The 14,935-nt window shown below is 55.4% G+C and overlaps 5 protein-coding genes across 5 annotated transcripts; 3 read left to right on the forward strand and 2 right to left on the reverse strand.

The window, feature by feature from the left end:
* Window positions 1–117: 117 nt before the first annotated feature.
* Window positions 118–4,257, forward strand: SPSK_06889 (cation-transporting ATPase 13A1; the record flags this gene model as incomplete). Its single annotated transcript, XM_016733561.1, has 3 exons — window positions 118–474; window positions 564–3,637; window positions 3,699–4,257. 3 exons carry the CDS (start codon window positions 118–120, stop codon window positions 4,255–4,257), a joined length of 3,990 nt encoding a protein of 1,329 aa, XP_016591020.1.
* A 771-nt stretch (window positions 4,258–5,028) lies between these two features.
* On the reverse strand, window positions 5,029–6,300 carry SPSK_07596 (malate dehydrogenase; the record flags this gene model as incomplete). Its single annotated transcript, XM_016734255.1, has 4 exons — window positions 5,029–5,867; window positions 5,952–6,069; window positions 6,127–6,204; window positions 6,250–6,300. 4 exons carry the CDS (start codon window positions 6,298–6,300, stop codon window positions 5,029–5,031), a joined length of 1,086 nt encoding a protein of 361 aa, XP_016591021.1.
* A 1,592-nt stretch (window positions 6,301–7,892) lies between these two features.
* Window positions 7,893–8,909, forward strand: SPSK_07751 (uncharacterized protein; the record flags this gene model as incomplete). Its single annotated transcript, XM_016734408.1, has 1 exon — window positions 7,893–8,909. One exon carries the CDS (start codon window positions 7,893–7,895, stop codon window positions 8,907–8,909), a length of 1,017 nt encoding a protein of 338 aa, XP_016591022.1.
* A 1,387-nt stretch (window positions 8,910–10,296) lies between these two features.
* SPSK_07102 (tripeptidyl peptidase sed3) lies at window positions 10,297–12,657 on the forward strand (the record flags this gene model as incomplete). Its single annotated transcript, XM_016733770.1, has 1 exon — window positions 10,297–12,657. One exon carries the CDS (start codon window positions 10,297–10,299, stop codon window positions 12,655–12,657), a length of 2,361 nt encoding a protein of 786 aa, XP_016591023.1.
* Window positions 12,658–12,929: 272 nt separating this feature from the next.
* SPSK_07672 (uncharacterized protein) lies at window positions 12,930–14,075 on the reverse strand (the record flags this gene model as incomplete). The annotated part of the gene is made up of 4 exons (XM_016734330.1): window positions 12,930–13,548; window positions 13,704–13,741; window positions 13,798–13,847; window positions 13,916–14,075. The coding sequence occupies 4 exons, from the start codon at window positions 14,073–14,075 to the stop codon at window positions 12,930–12,932; spliced, it is 867 nt and encodes a 288-aa protein (XP_016591024.1).
* Between the last annotated feature and the right edge of the window lie 860 nt (window positions 14,076–14,935).

Consider the following 14,935-nt stretch of genomic DNA (forward strand, 5'->3'; position numbering starts at 1 on the left):
GCCGCTCTCTGCGTGCCTTTTTTTGTTCCTTTTTATTCTTTCTTTTTTTGTTTTCTCTCTCTTCACCTTTTCCGCCTGTTTCCGTCGCTGATTCCATCGACGCCGCCATCGCCCATCATGGCGCCCCTCGTCGACAACTCCCAGATCAAGAGCGCCGAGCTGCTCGTTCCGCTGTCGGTGCACTACCACGCCTACGTCTGGCCCTTCGTGGTCGCTTGGCCCGTCTTCCTCTACTACTACCTGACCCCCGAGCTCTACGAAAAGCACATCGGTGCGCCCGAGTGGACCTTTGTCTGGGTCGGCACCATTCTGACCCTGCAGAGCTTGACCTGGTTGAGCACGAACTGGAGCGTCGATGTCAAGGCCCTCTTCACTGCGACCAAGGCCAAGACCGTTGCCGATGCGAAGCTCATCAAGGTCGTCCCCGTCGCCAACGCCGGTGTCGCGGAGATCTGCAAGCTGGAGACCGATCAGGTGAGTGCGCTGGCGTTGCGACCGACCAACTTTTGCGTATATATAGGAATATATCCATATTTGCGGCCTACTGACCACTGCCCATCCAGATTGCTGGCAAGAACACCACGTCTTTCCTCTTCCAGAAGCGCCGCTTCCTCTACTCGCCGGAGACCAATTCTTTTGCGACCATCGCCTACGAGATCGACAGCGACCCCAAGCCCCAACTGGGCCAGTTCCAGCGCTCCAAAGGCATCGCCACCTCCGCCGAGCTCGACCGCCTCGAGCAGCACTACGGCTCCAACACCTTCGACATCCCTGTGCCCACGTTCACCGAGCTGTTCCGCGAGCATGCCGTCGCCCCGTTCTTCGTCTTCCAGGTTTTCTGCGTCGGTCTGTGGATGCTCGACGAGTACTGGTACTACTCGCTGTTCACCCTGTTCATGCTTGTCGTCTTCGAGAGCACCGTCGTGTGGCAGCGCCAGCGCACCCTGAACGAGTTCCGCAGCATGAGCATCAAGCCGTACGACATGTGGGTGTACCGTCTCGGCCGCTGGACTGAGGTCCTCAGCGACCACCTGCTCCCCGGCGATCTCGTCTCTGTGTCCCGCACCAAGGAAGATAGCGGTGTTGCTTGCGACATGCTGCTCGTTGAGGGCACGGCCATTGTCAACGAGGCCATGCTGTCTGGCGAGAGCACTCCGCTCCTGAAGGACTCTATCCAGCTGCGCCCCGCCGACGCGCCCATTGAGACCGAGGGCCTGGACAAGAATGCCTTCCTCTGGGGCGGCACGAAGGTCCTGCAGGTTACCCACGGCAACCCCGACGACACCAAGCCCAAGCTTGCCAGCGGCGTGCCGACCCCGCCCGACAACGGCGTCATGGCCGTCGTCATCAAGACCGGTTTCGAGACCTCACAGGGCAGCCTTGTCCGGACCATGATCTACTCCACCGAGCGCGTGTCCGCTAACAACGCCGAGGCGCTTTGGTTCATCCTGTTCCTGCTTGTCTTCGCCCTGGCCGCCTCATGGTACGTCTGGGACGAGGGGGTCAAGAAAGACCGCAAGCGCTCCAAGTTGCTCCTCGACTGCATCCTTATCGTCACCAGCGTCGTTCCGCCCGAGCTGCCCATGGAGCTGAGTCTGGCCGTCAACACCAGTCTTGCTGCCCTCGCCAAGTTTGCCATCTTCTGTACCGAGCCCTTCCGTATCCCCTTCGCCGGTCGTATCGACGTCGCCTGCTTCGACAAGACCGGTACCTTGACGGGCGAGGACCTCGTTGTTGAGGGTGTTGCTGGCCTTGGCCTCGGTCAGACCGGCACCTCGACCCCGCGCGAGGCTGACGGTGCCCACAGCCATATGACCCCTGTTAGCGAAATCGGCCTCGAGACAACTCTTGTCCTCGCCAGTGCCCACGCGCTCGTCAAGCTTGACGAGGGCGAGGTCGTCGGTGACCCCATGGAGAAGGCGACCCTGGAGGCCCTCGGCTGGACCCTCGGCCGCAACGACATCCTGACCAACAAGCAAGCGACCGCCGCCGCGACCTCCATCTCCGGCACTGTCCAGGTCAAGCGGCGTTTCCAGTTCTCGTCCGCTCTCAAGCGTCAGAGCTCTGTCGCCACTGTTCATGCCAAGGACCCCAAGACCGGCAACCGCATCCAGGGCTCGTTTGTCGCCGTCAAGGGTGCGCCCGAGACCATTCTGAAGATGCTTGTCACCGTGCCCGCCGACTACGAGGAGACCTTCAAGTATTTTACGCGCAGAGGCTCGCGTGTGCTTGCTCTTGCCTACAAGCAGCTGACCACCGACAACGAGCTGGGCGCCAGCAAGATCAACGACCTCAAACGCGAGAATGTCGAGGCGAGCCTGACTTTTGCCGGCTTCCTGGTCCTGCACTGCCCGCTCAAGGACGACGCCAAGGAAGCCGTGCAGATGCTCAACGAAAGCAGCCACCGTGTTGTCATGATCACCGGCGACAACCCGCTGACTGCCGTCCATGTCGCCCGCGAGGTCGAGATTGTTGACCGCGATGTTCTCATTCTCGACGTGCCCGACCACAGCGACGGCGGCAAGGATCTCGTTTGGCACAGCGTCGACGACAAGGTGCACATCAAGGTGGACGCAACCAAGCCTCTGGACCGCGAAATTCTCAAGACCAAAGACCTTTGCGTGACGGGCTACGCCTTGTCCCAGTTCAAGGACCAGGTGGGCTGGAACGACATCCTGCGCCACGCCTGGGTGTACGCTCGCGTGTCGCCCAAGCAGAAGGAGGAGATTCTCTTGGGCCTCAAGGACATGGGTTACTACACCCTGATGGCTGGCGATGGCACCAACGACGTGGGCGCTCTCAAGCAGGCGCACATTGGCGTTGCGCTCCTCAACGGTACCCAGGAGGACCTGACGCGCATCGCCGAGCACTCACGCAACACCAAAATGAAGGACATGTACCAGAAGCAGGTCGAACTACTAAAGCGCTGGAACCAGCCTGCCCCGCCTGTCCCTGTCTTGATTGCCCACCTGTACCCGCCTGGCCCGAGCAACCCAAACCTGCCCAAAGCGATCGAGCGCGAGGCCAAGCGCAAGAACATGACCCCCGACGACTATGCCAAAGCCTACGTGCCCAAGGCCACCGCCGTCGAGACCGTGACCAGCCCCGCGGCCCAGCAGCTGATCAACCAGCGCGACCCCCGAAACCAGAACAATGTGCAGGCGAAGGCCGCCAGCCTGGCGGACCAGTTCACGGCCAGCATGATGGAAACCGAGCTCGACGACGGCGAGCCGCCGACCCTCAAGCTGGGCGATGCTTCGGTAGCCGCCCCCTTCACGTCCAAGCTGCGCAACGTTATCGCCATCCCCAACATCATTCGCCAGGGCCGGTGCACGCTGGTCGCCACGATCCAGATGTACAAGATTCTCGCGCTCAACTGTCTGATTTCGGCCTACAGCTTGAGTGTTCTGTACCTGGAGGGCATCAAGTTTGGCGACGGCCAGTACACAATCAGCGGCATGCTCATGAGCGTCTGCTTCCTGTCCATTTCTCGCGCACGCTCGGTTGAGGGCCTTTCCAAGGAGCGCCCGCAGCCCAACATTTTCAACGTCTACATCATTGGTTCCATCCTTGGCCAGTTCGCCGTCCACGTCGTCACCCTTATCTACGTTGCTCGCCTGTGCGACCGTCTTGACCCGTAAGTTGTCGCCTTCCTTAAGCCACTCCTCGAGATACCGTGCAGTCACTAACAAACACAGCCGGAGCGGTGACATCGACCTGGAGGCCGAGTTTTCGCCGTCGCTGCTGAACAGCGCCGTCTACCTTTTGCAGCTGATCCAGCAGATCTCCACGTTTGCCGTCAACTACCAGGGCCGCCCCTTCCGCGAGTCGCTGTCGGAGAACCGCGGTATGTTCTACGGCATCGTCGGTGTGACGGGCATTGCCTTTGCGTGCAGCACTGAGTTCATCCCGGAGCTCAACGTGGCCATGAAGCTCGTGCCGTTCAGCAGCGAGTTCAAGACCACCATGACGACGGTCATGATTGTCGACTACGTCGCCTGCTACCTCATCGAGGTCGTCCTCAAGTACCTCTTCTCCGACCTGGCCGCGCGCGACATTGCCGAGCGCCGCCCCGACCAGCTGGCACGCGAAAAGGTCCGCAAGGAGGCCGCTGCCAAGGCCAAGATTGAGGAGGAGAACCGGGCGCAGGCCGAGAAGGTGGCCGAGTTTGAGCGCAAGCAGCAGGAGAAGATTGCCGAGCTGGAGCGCAAGCAGGCGGAGCGGGAGCAGCGGCTGCGGCAAGTCCAGCAGCGGTAAAGGAGAACATGTCGAGCTTGTACGAAATGGCGGAGGTGGTAGTATTGGGGGGTGGGTGGGTGAAGACGGAAGAAAAGGAGGGGAAACGGGCTGGGTGCGTCTGGCGCACGCAGCGGGATTGGATGCATTGCATGGTGGGATTCATTCCCCCCTCCCCAGAAACGGTGTTTTGTCAAATGCTGGGGAAAGGCTTTGATTATTGTAAGCCCAAAAAAATAATAATGGCGGGCAAGATGTAGTTACCCGCTGGGTGTGATTTTTTGTTAGGGACACGGGACTGTTATATTGTGTCTGTTATCGATTTGCTTTTCTGTTGGTATTACTTGGGTTTTATTTTGGAAAAAAACCCGACGCACTCACCTCGCTATACAATAATAAATAAACTATAGACAGTTTACGTACCATTTACAATGTTCTTTGTTTTTTGTCACACATCATCGGTAGAAAGAAGGTGCATTAGATACAGTATTCAGGTTGAAAGAGGGGGGTTCTGTCATTCTCGCCTATGTGGTACATTCAGCCTTTGCTGTTCGTTTCCATCATGTGTCTAGGAGACTTTTTGATATTTAAAGTTTTCGTTTTATTTTCGTGTCGTATGATTTTAATGGTTTTTGGTTGTAGTTTACTGTCTTTTTTAAGGTCTCGTCCCGGCCCATGGTATCACTTCTACTTCTTTTCTTTTGCGAAAAAAACACAAAGGCTACCAAAAAATCAGGCGATCCGCTCAACTCCAGCTCAGCTTAACAATGGTGTGACGCAGTTGCCATACGCTTATTTGCCGGGGTTGGAGGCGACAAACTCGACGCCCTTGGCAATGTTCTTCTTCAGGTCAGTGAAGCAAGCCTCGAGCAGGCCCTGCTCAACGGAGTCAACCTCGCCGACAGGCAGGATCTTCTCAACACCCTCGGGGCCGAGCTCAACCTTGGAGGAGAAGAACTCGATGCCCTGGTCCTTGTACAGGGGGCTCTCAACAAAGGTGGGCTCAACGACGCCCTTCTCGCCCTGAGAGGCGCGCAGGACGGAGTCGGCCATGCGGGCACCGGCCATGGCCATGGACAGCGTGGCGGAGCCGGCACCGTCTTTGGCCTGGACGACCTCGTCACCACCGAACTGGACGCGCTTGACCAGGTCAGCGTTGGAGGACAGCTCGGGGTGCGAGCTCTGGCTGAAGAGGGGGACAATGGTCACACCGGAGTGGCCACCGACGACGGTGATGTTCTCGTCCTTGGGGTCGCTGCCCTTGATCTCCGAGACGAAGCGGCTGGCGCGGACGACGTCGAGGGTGGTGACACCGAACAGGCGCTTGGGGTTGTAGACACCGCGGGCCTTGAAGACCTCCTTGACGATGGGGACGGTGGAGTTGACGGGGTTGGAAATGACCAGGACGTTGGCGTTCGGGGCCGACTCGGCGACAGCCTTGGCCAGGTCGCGGACGATGCTGGCGTTGGTGTTGAACAGGTCGTCACGGGTCATGCCGGGCTTGCGGGGAACACCGGCGGGGATCAGGACGACCTCGGAGCCTTTGAGGGCAGCCGACAGGCCGCTGGCGGTCGGCTCGTAGCCCTTGACGGTCGACTTGGTGTTGACATGTGAGATGTCGGCAGCGACACCTGAGGGGAGGGAAAGGAGACAGAATGTTAGTTACTTGTGCGCGCCAGGCGTCCACGTTAACAATGGAGGACAAGACAACGTACCGGGGCCACCGCGGATGTCGTACAGAGCAAGCTCGGTAACACGGGGGTTGAGCTTCAGCAGCAGGGAAAGCGGCTGGCCAATGCCGCCGGCAGCGCCGAGGACGGTGACCTTGGAGAGCTATTGGTTGCAGACAGACGGGTCAGTACGAGATTACGCTTGGTGAGGGCCATCGACCGTGAAGCCATTGCGACCGCCGGCGCAACGGAAGCTCGGCCGAGGCACAAGACCGACGAAGTTGGTTGATGTTCGTTTCTATTTCGTTTTTATCTGTAAAAAACAAAACAAGAAAATACTCACATCACGGGCAGAGGCCGAGAAGGCACGTCTCTGGATTCTGGCAGCGAACATGATTGCAGTTGGAAGGAGTGGAGGTAGTGACGAAGAAGAAGAACAATTGAGGAACAAGCAGGTGGAGAGAAGAGAAAAAGGAGACGAAAAGGAGGAAAACGCAGGCCGCCGAGAACGACGAAATTCTTTATGTGTGGATGGATGGAAAAAGCGCTGCGCCATATTTTGCGCCGTTAGCTGGGGCACCGGCGTCCCACCTCCCTCCAATACCATGTGCCAGCTGTTGCTTGTGGATACGCCTTCCCCTGGACTTCTCTAAGGGACCGACAAATTTCTACACTGGCACAAGGACGTGGGTTGCGCTTTCCTACAGCTCGCCGCTTCGCTGTTGCCCGTAGTTGCGGGTAAATACTAGCCAGCGACAGGAGAGAGCTGTGTAAATTTGTAGGGTAGCCACCAGCCAACCCCCCCAGTGTACCCCTCCAACACCTCAACTTGCCCCGAGTCGTTCACCGCTAATCTTTTAAGGGATTAGCCCTTCTGTCTGGTGATCGGCAATTCGGAGGAGAACGGCCCCGCTTTACTGGAGACGAAAAGCATGTTCCGACGTCCGCTACAGAGAGGGCTGCGCGCAACGCCGAACTAGGCGCGAAAAAGCTCGCACGCTCGCGGTGCGCAAAACGAGCAGCAGTCTGTTTATTGGCGTACAGTGCAATACAGGACAAAAGGCGACAGCTGTCGCGTTGTTGTAAGATATTTTCGTATCCGTTGGGCTCGCAATAGGACCTTTGAGGAAAGGCCTGCTGGCGGTGTAACCCGGCAGAATCGACAGACACCTTTTGGGGCGCGCTTAGACAAAAACAGTGCACAGCGGCGCTGTATTTATTTACACTGTGCGTAGATGTCCCCCATACTTTTGTTCACACATGGGACGCACAACATTCGCCTGGACTCGCCCGGTCAAAACTCAAACCACACAAGGCTGAGATATTTCGCGGCTCAAGATTCTACGAAATTTGGAAAGGGCTCGAATCAAGCAACGCCTTGTTTTTAAATACTGTGGTGGTCTTTCCACGAGTTAATGTTCCCAAACAGGGATATACCAAACGCGCTCAGTCTGCGTCTACAGAAAACCTACACGTTTTGATGGTTTTTAAAGACCCCGTCTTCACTTACCGTCCATACGTACAGCTGAAGAAATGTACATAGTATGGTTCCCTTACAACTCAACCCCTGGTGACCTACCCTTTGTCAAGGAAAGGTGGGGCCGCCGCCGTGCCAATCGGTGGACGAAAGGCGATATCTCCGTTTCGAAATCCAGGGCAACAGCTATCCTTGACCGTTTTGTGTATGATCCGACTAACATCCTGCTATAGAATCACTGAAGGACGGAGTTCCCAGAGTTCCCAGAGTTTCCGGGTGCCCGGATACCAGAATGCCCGTGCCATTGAGAAGAGGAGAGGATGAAGGAATAAAAGGGCCTTCGGTGCCCAGTCGAGCCATGACGGGACGTCTACCTCTTCCTCATCTAGATCGTGTTTGACATTCCAAGCTGTAGATATCTATAGATCCACTGCCCTACGATCCATACTACGATCCGTTCTTCTTAGTGCTGACCCTGCCCAACTGCCGACATCTCGCCTTCGCATAACATGGCGGAACCTTCCAACTTCTCCCGCGCATGGACGCAATTCTTCCCACCCAAACCGACATTCGTCGAGGCGACCGTGCCTGATCAGTCGGGTCGCGTCCACCTGGTCACCGGCGCGAACTCCGGCCTGGGCAAGGAGACGGCGCGCATCCTGTACGCGCGCAACGCCAAGGTCTACATGGCCGGCCGGTCTCTGGAGCGCGTCCAACCTGCCATGGACGACATCAAGACATCACGACCCAATTCCAAAGGGGAGCTCATTTTCCTCGAGCTCGACCTCAGCGACCTGGTCAAGGTCAAAAAGTCCGCCCAGACGTTCCTCGCCCAAGAGACCAAGGCACTGCACGTCCTCTACAACAACGCCGGCGCCATGGGGTCCGACCCACTGCGCCGCACCGCCCAAGGCCATGAATTGACCATGGGCGTCAACTGCGTCGGTACCTTTTTGTTCACCGAGCTGCTCACCCCGCTGCTGCAGGCCACCGCCAAACGCAGCCTGCCCGCCACCAACGCCGTGCGCGTCGTCTGGCTGTCATCGTACGGCCTCGAGTCGAGAGGCGTCGAGGGCGAGGGCGTCGCACTGGACAATATTGCCTACGACCCGGCCGGCAAGGGCGGTGTGCCCACGGCCATAGTCCGCTACGGCATCAGCAAGACCGGTGTCTGGGCCCTGGGCGTCGAGTACGCCCGTCGCCATCGCCAGGACAACATTGTCAGTCTGCCCGTGAACCCAGGCAATCTGAAAACGGAGCTGGCACGCGACATGAGCGCTCTCTTTCGTTTCACCGTGACGCCGCTCTGCTACCCACCTGTTCTGGGTGCGTCCACCTTGGTCTTCGCGTCGACGTCGCCCGAGGTGACTCTCAAGGAGAGCGGCGGTTGGATCATTCCCTTCGGCCGCCTCTACCCTCTCAAGCCGTCTCTGGTCTCGTCCACCAAGCCGGAGTCCGAGGGTGGCACGGGTGGTCTTGCCCGGTTCTGGAAGTGGAACGAAGAGCAGGTCAAGACGTTCTTGTAAAGTTGAGTTCTAGACAAGCTGCTCATACAGAGTTGCTTTTGAGTCCGTTCGGTGATACCAGGTGCCTTGCTTTCTTCCTTTGAAATTTTAATTTTCAGCTACCAATTATACCTTGTCCTCATCAATATCATGATTGCATATCAATCTACTTCAATTTGGACACCCTTCTTTTGCTTGTCGCCTCCGTCGATAGGTTGAATTTTCAAATTTCCACTGTAAGAGACGCTCCTCTTGTCTTCCACTTGGTTCGTTTATACCCTCACCTTGTCGTCCACTCTCTTGCGTAATCACTATCGCTTTATTATCCCTCTTCTTCTTCTTTCCATTTCTCGGCGCTCGATTCTATTTTTAAAACTACGATGCCGCTTCAATACGGCAGTTCATTTGGAGCCGCCAACATAAACTCGCTTCCCAGTATCTCTTGAGCCGCGGCACGACGTCGTAAATGGCTGTGGACAGCTGCCCAGCTGGCCAAGACATCTGGCCCGCTCTTCTTTTTCGATATATGTCGGCTGAATGCCACGTTCTGGCTCGTGACCGTCTCCGTGTCCATCGACTCTTGCTGTTTGCTTGCTGTGCTACTTCCATGGCCTTAGCTGAGCCTCTTAATGCTCTTTAATATGTATGGTATTTCCGTCAGCGGCCATTTCTCATGTTTTATTGTCATTTGGTTCACTTATCGCTTACCATACTAGGTAACGTCTATGCTTTACCTAATTGCTTGCGTTTTCAACTAATTGGCGCCGGAACTGGACGGACATTGTCCGATGCCCGTTTGTCTCTTTCCTGTCTTGATTGCACAACCCTCGCCCTCCCTCCTTCCTTCCTTTCCCTATACGCTCCTTCCGTGTCATACGCGGCTTGATGCCAATTTTGTAAATGCGACAGTGCTTAAAAGGAAAGAGCAAGGAGACAGTTGGTTGTTGGCTGCTCTCCACAGCATTGGTAACACGGCCCCCAAATCCGCTTCTAAACTATTTTTTGTAGGAAGGAGCCGAGTGTGTCAACATCGCGACTTCCCATCGGACCATTTTCTTCTCTCCTGCCACTTTTATTTGCATGTCGCGTTTGGGCCTTCATCTCCGGCTCCATCTGCAACCTCGCCTCTCGTGCTTCACATGAACGCAATTCTAGGGGATGTGATGTGTTTTCGACAAACCCTCCTCCAGATTACCGCCAAGAACCGTCGCTTGCGCCGCACGCGTATTTACTCACCAGCTCCTGAGACAACGCCCTTCACTCATCGACTACTATTTTTAACATAATTTTATTCCTATTTATTTTCTCTGTTATTTGGTCCGCCTTCCCCGTCATTCCATTACGAACCTCTTGCCATACAGAATGCCTCATTTCCTCTTTTTTGTACCTTAAAGCCAAAAGTGAGAGCATGCGCGTTTCTCTCTTAGCTGCCCTCGTCGGGTCCCTTCTCACGCCGTTCGCACGCGGGCGAGCCACCGTCGTCCTTGAACACAACCAGACGCTTCCAGACGGATGGCGGATCGAGGCCGGCGCACCATTACAAGAGACGCTCAGTGTTTCCATTGCACTTGCGCAGCCCAAGTTGGGAGAACTCGAGGCGTACATGCTACAACAGATCGGTCGCCCAACCTCATCGTCTACACACCTTTCACTCGCACAACTTGCAACCTACCAAGCACCACACAAATACGCTGTCGACCACGTCCTGGGCTGGCTAGCCGACAGCGGTGTCAATGACACAATTGTAGAAGGGGCGTGGGTGAGGTTCAATGCTACCGTCGACATTATACAAGCATTATTCGAGGCCAACATATCCTACTATACCTACAGGAACAGCACAACGCCCGTTCTGCGCGCACAGTCGTACTCCATCCCAAAGTCTCTGGCCGATTATGTGGACTTCGTCTTTCCACTGGCCCAGTTCATGCCGCCAGCAGACGCTCGTCGACTTCCTAAGACGCGACTGGCACAAGATGCACGGCCTGGTAAGAGGCTCACAAGGATGGAAAGGAGACAAACAAAAGGCTCAGGCAGTGGGGCAGGAGGCGGCCCTGGCAACAATGGTGGTAGCGGCCCCGGAGGTGCTCCCGGTGGCGGAAACGCCGGTGGTCCTTGGGGAGGTCGGGGTAACCCAGGATGGGATGGCCCTGGACCAGGCCTCGGCCATTGGAACGGGACCTATCCACTTTGGTCCCCGTTCATGGCCTGTATACCCAACCTGGTGACGCCGGCTTGCATTCGCCAAATGTACAACTGGTCGCTGCCCGGCCATCCTGGACCTACGAAATTCAACTTTACCATTCCACCTGCACCGTGGATAATACCCACTACTCGTTCAATTCCCGCACCAACGGGCCGGTTCGTCAGAGCTGCAAGAACTGCAGCATCTGGAGTCTCTCCAGACTCAGAAACTACAACGTCAGCATTAAACATAGGAGTATCATTGGAACCTGGGAAGCCGGTTCCATTTGATCCGTTTCAATTGTCTTCCAAAACGGTAACATCGGCATTTATACAGTCATCTTCGCCTACCAAGCCGCCCACCACAATTTCATCGACGTCAACGCCGTCAACGTCAACACCATCAACACTGTCAACACCGTCAACACCCGACGGACGCTCGCTGGTGCGATTTGGCATCGCCGGCTTCTTATCCGAATACGTCAACCACCAAGATGTTGCCGAGTTTCTCCAGTTTTCCGCCCCAAGCATTGGCTTTCCGGGCCCCGGCAACCCGGTTTACAACTTCACCACAGTGAATGTAAACAACGGGGCGAACATTCAGATGCCGAGATTCCTCGCTGGCATGGAGGCATCGTTGGATGTCGAGTACGCTATGGCGCTAGGCTACCCGTCACAAATCATATTCTACAGCACCGGTGGCGTCGCCGATAAGATCAATCCGGCTGGCAGCCGGCGAGACCCAAGGCATTCGAACAACGAACCGTACCTCGACTTGCTCGAATTCCTAATTGCCCAACCGGCGGACACCATACCACACGTGCTGTCTATATCTTACAGTGACGATGAGCAAACTGTGCCGCAGCCATACGCAACGCGTGTATGTCAGTTATTCATGCAGCTGGCGGCCCGCGGAACTACCGTTCTCGTGGCCACGGGCGACGGCGGCAGCCATGGAATCAGCGATTCTTGCATTCATGGCGATGGCTCTAACAAACATCCGTTGCAGCCAACATTTCCCGCGTCCTGTCCGTGGGTTACGGCTGTGGGCTCGACCGAGATTGGCATTTGGGGGCCTGGCGCCGTCCCACCGGCGATTGGCGCCGAATACAGCTCCGGTGGCTTTAGCAACTATTTTCCCCGTCCGGCATGGCAGAACGATACTGTCAATACGTATCTAGGCCGCTTTGGTGATAGCAAAGCCGGGCTCTTCAACCGTTACGGGCGAGGTGTACCTGATATATCTGTCATCGGGTCAAATTTTGCCGTCACATGGGGCGGCGTGCCATCAATGGCAACCGGCACCAGTGCCAGCACACCTGTTGTGGCGGCGATGGTAGCTTTGGCCAATGATCGGAGGCTGAAAGCGGGAAAGTCGCCGCTGGGCTGGCTTAATGGAGCACTGTATTCGCCTCGGGTGCAGAGTATACTGGAGGATGTTACCTTTGGTATTAGCAAGGGATGCATGCCGTTCAACCGGACTGTGTGGCCGACTGGTTGGCCAGCTGCAACCGGGTGGGACGCAGTGACCGGCCTTGGTGTGCCAAACGATTTTGACAAGTTCTCGGCTGCACTTTTGGAAGTCTGAACGAATAGTGAAAGAAGCGCCGGAGCCGCTATGCCAATGTGGCGCCACCATGTCTTGTCTGTATTTTTTAACGCTCCATGTACGGGGCACATAAGAAGCCCTTTGCTTCAATTCTTCTTTTTTCCATTGGTTTTTTTTTTTTTACATATTTACTACGCTTATAATCATCTGATCAGCGAGAAGGATATCCCAAAGAGGGCTTGGTACTACTTCGACGGGGAGTAATTATCACCGTTTTACAAATCTATCCTTATGTAACTTGCCACATAAGCCTATGGAGAGAGGCTGACGCAACCTGTTGAGCTATCCTCCTCGAAAATGCCGCCGAAGATGACGCCCTCATTGATGCCAGGCTCTTGTGTGCCGCTGTGCACGATATCTGCACCCGGGTTCACAGGCTTCTTGAGCACGCCAAAGTGGAACTGGCCCTGGCCACTGACGTCGTTAGCCAGCGCCTGCGTAACCGACTTGAGTGCCGTCGTACCCGTCGAGAAAAAGACTTGCGACGTCAGCTTGTTGAAGTCGAGCGTCACGGCAAAGTTGTGGAAGACACCGGGCGTGAATGGCGTGCTGAAGAGCACCTGCGGCGGGTTGGAGTTGACGTTGCCAAACAGCTGAAGGGTGTTGGGATCCACGTTGCCGGCCTGGCCCAGCACAGTTCCCGCCTTGAGCACAAGCTGGTTGGTGCTAAAGTCGTTGCTCTCGAGGAAGACGAGCTGGTACTCGTGCGTCAGGTTGAGAGGCCTCTGGGCGTCCTGCATCACGCTAAAGTGCAGAGTCTTGACCCCCTGAGTGGACGGATCGGTGCCGGAGTTGCTGGCCGGGAGGAGTTCAGCGCGGCGAAAGCCGGTCTGGACGTTGTCGGCGCTGGGGGCGAAGATGGACTTGTCGCTGCGAGTTGTGGATCAGCGATGACGTCCACGAGAGTAGAGTGGGAACGAAGTAGAGGAGGAGGAGAAGATGAAGAGGTTGCTGGCGGGGTCGCCAGGACGGGCATGTAGGCGAACGGGGTGGACGGGAAGGAAGAAGCAAGGGACTGGGCGGACCTAATGGTGACCTCGGCCGGGACGGTGTTGACGTCAAACTAGAGTTGTTAGCAAAAAAAAAAATTTGTAAGAAAAGAAGAGGTAAGGGACATACGAGCGAACCCGTCACAGCAGGCAGTTGGATGAGCTGGCTGAACTTGAGGCCTGCGCGCAATTTTGTTAGAAGCTGTATCGCATCGCTGAGAGGAGAGTCACCTCTCGATGGTGCTCACCTTGGCCGAATACATTGCTCGGGCTGAACAGGTTGTTGTTCGTGTCGAAGGAAGCTGCCGTGAAAGTCGAAGGTACGCGGCCATCAAACTGAATTGTGCACTTCTGTGCAGATGCCACTAGGGGCAAGGCCAGGAAGGCGATTGAAAGGGAATACATCATTTTGTCGTTTATTTTCTTGTTTCTTTTTCAAATATAAAAACAGTTGGACCAGCCGAAACAGAAACGGAAAAAAAGAGGGTATCAAAAGGACGTAATCAACCAGTGATGGAAGGTACGGAGAAGAGAAGGAGACACAACAGAGAAAGAGAATATTCGTGTCCCCTTCTACATTATATATGTTCGATCTTACCACGGCGAGGCAGAATCATCGTGAGCCGTTCAGAGGTCAACTGGGACTAAATTTCTTAGGCTCTTATTTCCCCTTTCCCTCGGGTCTTTTGTTCGCTTGTCTTGCGTCCTCTCTCTGTTATTTCTACAGAGCGGAGACGTTTGAGGTCATCGTTGGAAACGGTAGTCTTCTGCTTCATGCAAAGCTTGGCACTCGCTCAAACAAAACCATGATCCTGGGGGACCGACATCCATCCGACCACCTGACCGCGAGTCAGGCGTGTTTCCTTGCTCACGACCTTTTCTATGAAATGCGAGAATAAGATCAATTAAAAAATGTCTTTTCGGTACATATGTTGCATGGGTAAGAACATTTGAGGTTGGTTTCATTAGGTGTGTCGTTCTTCACTTTTTCTTTTCCTTTCTGTTTTTATTTATTCATTCTGGTTCTTTTAAATTTTTAAATATGCACGTATTATTTTTGAGAACGAGGGAATTACAGTGACGTCAAAACTCCGAGAAAGGCATTTTTGCACTCAGACCGTAGATGCGCACTTTCCTACGATAATCGTGGGCAAATGAGACCAATGTCTGAATCGCAAGCACGATGTTACGACGTCGACGTGGTAGAACACGGACGGTTGCACAGTTAACAAGGGGTTTTTGAACGCACATCAAACACAATCGTCTCA

The sequence above is a fragment of the Sporothrix schenckii genome, assembly GCF_000961545.1.
Source record: "Sporothrix schenckii 1099-18 chromosome Unknown Cont41, whole genome shotgun sequence".
In the NCBI taxonomy this organism is placed as follows: Eukaryota; Fungi; Ascomycota; class Sordariomycetes; order Ophiostomatales; family Ophiostomataceae; genus Sporothrix; species Sporothrix schenckii.